The sequence below is a fragment of the Gastrolobium bilobum genome, unplaced genomic scaffold, assembly GCF_033153095.1.
Source record: "Gastrolobium bilobum isolate Gb01-03AN ecotype WA unplaced genomic scaffold, APGP_CSIRO_Gbil_v1 utg14970, whole genome shotgun sequence".
In the NCBI taxonomy this organism is placed as follows: Eukaryota; Viridiplantae; Streptophyta; class Magnoliopsida; order Fabales; family Fabaceae; genus Gastrolobium; species Gastrolobium bilobum.
The window spans coordinates 165,190-175,282 of record NW_026899194.1 but is presented as its reverse complement, the minus strand read 5'-3'; the positions used below and the strand labels follow the sequence as shown (position 1 = coordinate 175,282).

Genomic DNA, 10,093 nt, shown 5'->3' with positions numbered 1-10,093 from the left:
GGGCTCCATTTTACAAAACAGTGGAGAGATTGATGAGGATGTAAATCACAGAATCAGAGCAGGGTGGATGAAATGGCGCAGTGCATCTGCATTTTTGTGTGACCGCAAAATCCCCCTGAAGTTAAAAGGAAAATTCTATAAAACGGCAGTAAGACCGACAATGCTATATGGAGCAGAATGCTGGCCAGCACATAGGCAACATGAGCATAAGATGGGAGTAGCAGAGATGAGGATGTTAAGGTGGATATGTGGTTACACAAGGATGGATAAGATAAGAAATGAAGATATTCGACGAAAGGTCGGAGTAGTACCGGTAGCCGAGAAGATGAGAGAACATAGATTGAAGTGGTTTGGGCACGTGATGAGAAGACCCATGGATGCTCCTGTAAGAACAGAAGTTTGTTACCAAGAGCTCAACACAAAAAGAGGCAGAGGTAGGCCGAAGCTTACTTGGGGGAAAGTAGTAAAACAAGATTTAATGGAGTGGGATATAGATTGGCGGACAGTATGTCTTAGAACAGAATGAAGAAAAGCTATAAGTATGGTGGAGGGTTAGACCCGCTGTTATTCCTATGTTCCAGATGGTCCCTTTTTAGTCATTTTCCCCTTCATTTCCCCCACTTCTTCTTGTCCCTTTCTTTTTTACTTTTATTTATATATACATATATTGTTATTTTATTTTATCTTATTTTATATTTTTATTTTATTTGTTTATTTTTTTTTTTTTTTTTTTGGCTTTTTTTTTTTTCAACCGTTTTGTATCTTTCATGTGGGTTCATCTACCACCGACCCCAATTAATTTGGGATAAAGGTGTTGTTGATGTTGATGTTGTATCAAAAAATACGATCCCTATTTTCGTCCCTTAATTATCTAATGTGAGTGAGTCCAAGAGTAATCCGTGGCAAGAAATCACCATCAATGAATTAAGTTAGACCAACCATATCAAATGAATCCGACATTGTATTACAATCCAAAAGCTTAAAGGCACTATGTCCATAAGTCATCTCACTTATATACGCTTCATTTAATCCATTTCCAACTAAGGTGAATCACACTTGAATATGCTAAAAACTACGTTCCAACCCATTCTAGATGTTAACAACTCAACGTTAGATACTTTGCTACGTGTTTATATATCTTCCAACAGCCCCTGCACTTGCATGCTAAATTCTCCATCCTTCTCATACATCCCACATGACCCAAAAATAACCACTTCCCCTGCTCATCCCATTCTTAAGCACCTCAACACATACTAACTCCTCCGATTCCACCTTGAAATCCTTTTCCACCCACCTCTTAACAGTGAATGAAGATGTCTCTTGCAGCTTCTCCAGCTCTTGCTTCGACCCAACATGCTTTCACGCGACCTTGCGTAAATTTTCGTCCTAGCATTTGGGGCGATGTTTTCCTTCAATATGATTCAGAATCATTGGTACTATATTTAAATATGCAATTTTTTCGTGCATACGTTAATATGGGTATTGTTACTCTCGTAGGGTTTATTTTTATTTTTAAATTAAAAACTAGGTTATTTCAATATCGGATTATTACGTGTTTAGCTTTTCTTCTAATTATAAGGATAAGTTTGTCCCAACATAATTTTATAAAAGTTCTTATTATAATTTTTTTTAAGATATTATTTTGGAGTTTTTATATTTATTTTTTAGTTTCACCTTTATTTTAAATTTCTATCTATAAATTTTAATTTTTTTACTAATTTAACCTAATAACAAATAATTTTATATTTTCCCTTTCAACATGTCGATAATAATTTTACATAATTACTAAATAATTTATTGTTTTATTTTTTAAGGAATTTTTTTAAATGGTACAAGAAGACAGAAATTAAGATCACTCTACCTGTTCTTCACCAGAAGTACCATTAAGATTCAAGGTCAAGAACAATTGTAGTCTGTACTTCTATTTGCTTTTACAAACACCTTTTATAGTTAAAAATTGAGTGATAGAGCGCGGTTGTAAAACAAAATTATTATTACGTCAGTGGACGTTTCAACTTAATTAGTAATCTTGAATTCGAGTTCTGAGTAAGTAGTTGTATTAAAATTTTGATAAGAAAGGATTTACCGCCTTTGTAGTCTGTACATCTCAATTATATTAACCGGTACAAAAATCTCAACAAATAAAGAAAAAAATTATTACATTTCTTAAGCTCTTCCTAATATACTTCTCAGTTATATTATCAATTTGTTTATGATTTATCTTTCTTCTTAGCTTGGGAAAATTTTCCTTCAATTTTTTTGTATGGTTTTGTCCGATATAATCGGTTCATCTTTCTGCTTCCTCTTTTATGTCTGGATTTTCTAATTTGACTGGCCTAAGGGAATTAATATGTAAAAAAGGTTCTATAGGTAGAAAAGTAATCTTATTCTCTCACACTAACGTACTCAAAACTTCTCTCACAACTCACAAGGTAGTAATATTTTTTATTAGTGTGTGTAAAAATTATTAGCATTACTAATGACATTAAGGTAGAGCTAACAAATGAAGATTTACACATGTCATATTTTAGATTCAGTTTTTGGTGAAAGAAAAATAAATAAATTAAAGTTCGTCCATTGTTCTCTCTTAATTCACTATCTAAAATTCAGATTATTAAAATTAACATACAGAAATATGCAAAGCTTAACAACTGAGTTGTTCAATTAAGAGCTTACTTTTGTATTACAATGTTAAGATCCCCTCACCCATTTATAGTAAAATTTCGATCTTAAACCTAAAAAATAAAACACATGCAGCTGATCAATATTGGAGTATTCCCATAAAAAGAAATTTTTATCATGAAATTTATATATTTAAAAATCTGAATATGCTCCATGAACATTTAATTCCTTGTAACTAATTGCAGCTGGAAGTCAGTGACAATATGAAGCAACAAGTTCAAACGCAAAAAGAGGAAGTGAAGATGATGTTTCTATGTTCAGGCAATAATATTACACAAAAATTAAACTTCATTGACTCAGTCCAACGTTTGGGTATATCTTACCATTTTGAACGTGAAATTGATGAAGCTTTAGCACAAATCCACAATACATTCACCAACAATAACTTCGGCACAGAAGAAGGGAGCCTTCACCATCCTGCGTTACTGTTTCGTTTGCTTAGGCAAAAAGGATATCACATTTCATCAGGTATGTAGAACTTTAAGAAAATATACTAGCCATTAATCATATTATATATATAGAAAAAAATGAATGTCATTTTAAAGGATGTAAAGTTGTGTTATTTTAAGTAAGAGAAAGAGATAGATCATGAGAGAGAGAGAGTGAAAAAAAAAGTGTGAGTCCCAACTCTTTGTGAAAGTAAAATAACATAAGTTGTGTCATTTAAAAGGACGAACGATTTTTTCTTATATATATATATATATATATATATATATATATATATATATATATATATATATACATAGATTCATAATAATCCCACTAACATCTCATTGCTCATATTTGGGTGAATTTTAATAGATATATTTAACAAATTCAAGAACAACAAAGGAAACTTGAATGAAAAACTTGCCGAAGATGTTCAAGGAATGTTGAGCTTGTATGAAGCTGCACAATTAAGGGTTCATGGGGAAGATATACTAGATGAAGCACTTGATTTTACATACACTCACCTTAAGTCCTTGACCAATAAGTTGAACCCATCTCTCGCTGCCCAAATCAGTCACTGCTTAAGACAACCTCTTCACAAGGAAGTTCCTAGGTTGGAGGCAAGGCATTACATGTCTTTCTATGAAGAAGATCCTTCCCACAACAAAGTTCTTCTCACCTTTGCAAAATTAGATTTCAATATGCTACAAAAACTGCATCAAAAAGAAGTCGGCAGTATCACCAAGTAAGTGCTACCAGTCTATAACCATGTCTTCATTTTTAGATTAAAAATTATGAAAATAGAGCATACGATCGAAGTCCAATAGTCTTTTACAGTTACTTTTACTTAAGAAGATTTTTATCACGAGATAGTATTGTTGAAGTCCAACATGCAGAATCACAATCAACCCTTCCCTAACTATTTTTTTTTCCAATACTGATATTCGGGGCAGGTTATATTTACAAATTTTTTTATTTACAAACTCTTACAAACTACACTAAGTATAATCGGTCATACTTTAATCATGCAGTGTACGACCGGTCCGGTCGTACTTAGTGTAATTTGCAAAAAAAATTTGTAAACGAATCTTATCCCATAATATTCATATTGTCAAATTTTGAACAAATATAATAAAATTATTCATGTGCCTTCGAGTTGTGACAAAGTTGCTTCTTGTGGGTAGGAGAACACAAATTTGAGTATGAAAAACAAACTTTTTTTTTTTTTTTTTATGAAAGTATAAAGATAAAGCTGCTTATAATCTACTCTCAAATTGGCGAGTCGTGTGCACCGAATTTGTCCTTTATTTATCTTTACACAACGACTTAAACTTTTAGAAAAGTTTGTTGCATCACACGTATGGTGATATATAACCTATGCTATAAAACTTTTAGACCATAAAAGAGGGAATAGTTCCTTACTTTTTTGTTAAAAAATTAAATAGACAATTCTTGTATTTGTATTGTAGGTGGTGGAAAAAATCAGACTTTACGACAAAGGTCCCTTACGCTAGGGATAGGGTGGTTGAGGCTTACTTTTGGCCGTTGGCATTCTCCTATGAGCCTAAATATAGCACTGGGAGAACGCTAGTGGGCAAATTAGTTGCATGTATCTCTCTTCTAGATGATACTTATGACGCCTATGGCACAGTTGAAGAACTTGAACTCTTCACACAGGCAATTCAGAGGTTGATTTTAGTCCGAAAGGATCAACCAATCTCAGTGGAGAATTAACTCTTAACATTCTGAATTTAAATTTATTGTTGCATTTCTCCTAATTTTGTTGTACAGTTTTTGTTCACAATTCTCTTTTTTTGTTTGATTTTCAGATGGGATATTAGTCCCATTCAATCTCTTCCAGACTGCATGAAATTTTTATTTATTGCAATTGTAAAACTGTGGGATGAAATAGAGTTGGTGACTGCAGAGGGTGGAAAATCCAGCTTGGTGTTGCAATATGTTAAAAAAGCTGTAAGGCTTCTAGTTCCTATATATTAGAACTGATAAATGCTGCTTAATTTGCAACATTCACTTGAATAAAATTTTGGTTATTTTGACTGCAGTTTTGTAATTTGGCACAAGCCTACCTAGTTGAAGCAAAATGGTGCCAAGAGGGCTATATTCCAACATATGATGAGTATAAGGATAATGGAGTTGTATCTTCTACACTCCCACTTCAGATAATATCGTTTCTTGGCTTGGGAGAATTTTCAACTAAAGAGTTGCTTGACTGGATTTTCAGCGATCCAACAATCATAAAAGCTGTATCAGTTATTGGCAGACTCGCTGATGACATATCCTCACATAAGGTACTAAGTTCTTTTTTTATTTTTTATTTTTTATTTTGATTTTTTGAAGAAAAAAACTTTTTGTTTTGTTTTGATTTAGTTTAAGTTTATTTTATGAGAGACAAGTTATTTTTATACAGGTGTAAACATAAAAAGTCTTATATTCAATTTTGATAAGCTTGTATCTAATCGTTCACATATTTAATAAATTAAAACAGTTGTATATAAATATAATTAAGGGTCAAGATTGTTAATGTAACATATATCAGTGTAAAATGATGTAACTCTTAATTTATTTTTTATAGCAGTTATTAGCCCTATGGCATGAACTAGCTAGCTATGGGTTAATTCCATAAATATTAAAAATTATATGACATATCTAACAAAGCTTTTGGATTTCCTTTATTTAATTTAACAGTTTGAGCAACAACGAGTACATGTTGCTTCAGCAGTTGAATGTTGCGTGAAGCAATATGGCATTTCACAAGAAGAGGCACATAAACTCATTCTCAAGGAGATCAATGATTTATGGATGGTTATAAACGAAGAGTGCCTCAAACTAGGCCGCATCCCAAAGCCCGTGCTTGATTGTATTCTTAATGTGGCGCGTATGAACGAGTTTACGTATGCAAACTTTGAGGATAAATACACAAATGGGGAGCTGTTGAAAGATTACGTTGTTGCACTGCTTGTGGATCCAATAAGCATCGACCAACATTGTAACGGGCCCATGTGAAGGATCAGGCCCACCTCAAGACTTGGATGAGGAACCCAAACGGACTCGCAGACAGCCCAGCTATCCCAAGGACTATAAAACGAGTTAAAGTGTTATTGGGCTTTTTAATCAATTCTAATACTGCTTGTGAAATGGGCTTGTTATTGGGCTTGTTAACTGAAAGACTCTCTTATTTTCTGTATGCTGTAAGGTAATATGTGGCCCAACGTGAATAGGCACTATATGGTGACTTGGTAGTTAGCCGAATGTAAGCAGAAATTGGTTCATTTTTCTCTCTATTCTCCCTCTTTCTCTCAGATTTCATTCTCTCTCTCTATCTTCGCTCTATCTCATCTAATGTTATTAAAACTGAACCGACCTGGCCTGGTCGACCCATGAACTGGTAAACCGGTCATATAACCGGTCCGGTTCAAGCAACGAAAATGATCCTGACTCATACATACATAATATATATATATATATATATATATATATATATATATATATATATATATATATATATATATATATATAATTATTGGGAAGAAAAAGGTTGTGTATAAAAGACTTGGTGTCTAAACGAAAAGCTGTTTATTGTTCAGGGATCGGTCCCCTTATATGATATGTCTATGATAGTACGATACAGATAGTGCAGTTCACTTTCATCGCTTTGTGACAACAAGTAAAATGCATGGTGTAATCTGATTCATCTTTGCCGATCGATATTGCTGGCATTTTAACTAGCAGGACTTTGACTGTATTGCTGCGGTTCTCAAAAAAATTTACTGAAATGCTGTGCGGGGCAAAAATGTTTCCAAAATGCCACAATGGTAAACTCATTGTCAGTGACAATGAGTTTTAAATGCCTCGTGGCACAAGATCTTAGGCCACCAAGCTTGTTGTCAAATATTTTTTCAAAATGCCACAGTGGCAAACTCGCTGTTAGTGGCAACGAGTTTCAAATACCATGTGGCATGAAACCTAAATCCATCAAACTCGTTGTCTTTAGGCCACCACACTTGCTGCCAGTGGCACCGAGTTTGGTGACCTCACGTTTCATGCCATGTGACTTTTGAAACTTTCTGCCACTGATAGCGAGTTTGCTATCGTGATATTTTGGAAAAATATTTGTCCCCCACAAAATTTCTATCATTTTTTTATTTGAAAATCGTAACAGTTCGGTCAATGTCCCTTTAACTAGCAATCCCCGTGTGGCATGCAAGACCAAATTGCAATTTATTAATGTTATACGATAATAAAAGCATATTTTAATATATTTTATCTAGGTTTATTTTTTAAAACTAAAAATGTGTAACAAAAAGAAGAAATATTATGGTATTGAAATATAATGGATCAATTATTAATGAGTTACTTCTAACTTGTTGCACCAAATCTTTAAAAAGGAAGCCATAGTAATCGTGACATTAAAAGCATAACATATAGGATTGTTCATGAGGTAAAATAAGTTTGATGAGTCTGATAATTCAAATTAAATTAATAAATTGATTTGAATAATTGGTTCATTTTACGGTAAACTTAAACAAATCAATTATCATTGGTTTAATTCTCACATTTTTTTTCAACCTTAGATCCAAATTAACCCCAGCCTAAGCACTAGAGTCAATTTTTTCTTCTTCTAATTATTTTTAAGCTTTCAAAATTTACGTGTTTTAGATTTTAATAGTATGGTCTCCTCTTGTTTTATATTTTCTTTTCATTCATTTTAACATCCTCGCTCAATAATCTTCTTCCTACTTCAGTAATTCATGTGAGTAAACTACATTTGTTTCCTCTCTCTCTATGTGTGTGAGTGATGAAATTATATCCTACATATATATAAAAGTATGTGGGGCCTAAGTGGACCCATGTGACGAGAAAAGAGAAAAAAAAATAGGCTGAGCATACTTTTATGTATGTGTAGGAAATAAAATTTTATTTCCTAATATTTTTTTCATATGTACATATGTATTCACTGTAAGAAATTTTAAAATAGGATTATATGAAATTAGAACACCAAAAGATTTAGGCTTACTTGTTAAAGATATAATTCTTGATTTCTTAGAGGTTTCTTATTTCCTTTGATAGCTCATGCAATGGAAAGACCGGGATCTTCCTCTGCAATTCACACCACTCCCTGATCACAACTGTCGATGGGGCAAATTGTGGAGTGACGATTTTCCAACATATTGTGAATGCAGAGAGAACATAGCCAAACTTGTTAACCCTAGTCCCCTTCCCATCATGGGCCTATGGGTTAGGCCTACACTGTTATCCACACTAATTAGTTTACAGATATCCAAACCCAAATCAAAAGGATCACTAATTAGCCAGGCTTTATACTGTACCCCTATATGGATCATGACTTAGCCCGTTTTTATTTAAACAAGAAAAACTACAATTGATTGAAGCCCACAATTATTATAAAAAAATTTAACATTCTCCCACTTGGGCAAAATCAATTGTAAAATTTTAATTTAAAAGAGAAAAGGAAAACAAGTTATTTGAAAACGACTCTCGGGCTAAGGACTAGTTCTTATAATATGTCCACATTTTAAGAAAACACATGATCCAATGTGCGATATCTGAATATGACTCCATCCAACTAAAATCAAATAACATTGAATCAGGCGGTGGTTATACCATTATCGATATAAGACCTTCCATGGTCACAAATGTTACTTGACTCCATCAACTAGTCATTATTGTGGAGTGTAGCAAGAAAATAGCATGCCAATGTGATCCAACAACAGCCAAACTGCTGTTTTCTCTGTCAGTCCTCAAATTTCTCTCAAATGCCTTAAAGCCGGAGAAATTCCATGGTTTATCAAAAAACCATCATATAATCAAATATGGTGTCGACTACGGGCCTTGTAGTCCTAACAACACCATTATGTCTCAAACTCCCATATAGTGTCAACCACAGACATGATGGTTCCAACGACATTGAGTTCCAAAATCATCCCTCAAACTCCAATATAGTGTCACCCACAGGCATGGTGGTCCCAACGACACTGAGTTCCAAATTATCTCACAATTGATAAACAAAAATACATGTACTCAATATATACAATAATAAAACTCAAAGCATTATCAATTGCTCAAAAATAATTTATCTGTCAAACCAAACATCAATTATATTCAAAATAAATGGTTCAACACCGTAAAATAATAAATAATTCAAATTCCCACTAATCAACTAAATCAAGGGAACTCACAATACCCATGTTCTTCACATAAATTTTAAATATCATGGGCCTAAGTTCTTCGATTAGAGGGTCAACCAATGTATTAATAATTAAGTCATCCACAAAACATAATTAAATAATACTCATAGCTAATTAATAACCTGAGAATTCAACATTATTTTTCCATCACCTAAACATACAGTAAAATCCAAACAGGATACAAAATTCAAAATCCTTCATAAGGAGACCTTATACAAAGTTCATTTCAAAATAAACTCATATCCCAACATAAAAAACTAAGCAAATATCTCCCACTGATTCTACAATAACTTTAAGATCATCCAAAATCAATTATATCTCTCGCACTAAAGAAAATGTCAAGTATACTCTCCATATTAACTATAGGATAACTTTAATGCAATGTCTTATCAAGATCAAAATTCATAATAAAAAAATCTAGTTCTCATTTCTATTCATCATAATTCAATCCAATCAACAATTCTATTATGATATTATTCATATAAGAAGTATATTTATTACATAAATATAATTATATTAATTATGGACAATGAAACAATTTCAACAAAATAAGTAACATATTATAAACACTCCTTTGGGCAGAGTATATAATACACAATTATCCCACATTATTTAAAATTTCATCTCCATGTATGTTTCAAAAATTACTACTACAATAAACCCCTTTGGACATATAATTGCAAACAATAATTTTTATTAACAAAAAAACTGACGATTCAGAAATAACAATATGAATAATCATACCTAAATAGTAT

At 32.6% G+C, this 10,093-nt stretch overlaps 1 protein-coding gene across 1 annotated transcript; it reads left to right on the top strand.

Moving 5' to 3' along the window:
* Positions 1 to 1,313: 1,313 nt before the first annotated feature.
* Positions 1,314 to 6,135, top strand: LOC133288133 (probable terpene synthase 2). Its single transcript, XM_061485834.1, has 7 exons — positions 1,314 to 1,433; positions 2,868 to 3,150; positions 3,484 to 3,856; positions 4,581 to 4,799; positions 4,941 to 5,082; positions 5,175 to 5,420; positions 5,818 to 6,135. The coding sequence occupies exons 1-7, from the start codon at positions 1,314 to 1,316 to the stop codon at positions 6,133 to 6,135; spliced, it is 1,701 nt and encodes a 566-aa protein (XP_061341818.1).
* Positions 6,136 to 10,093: the final 3,958 nt, after the last annotated feature.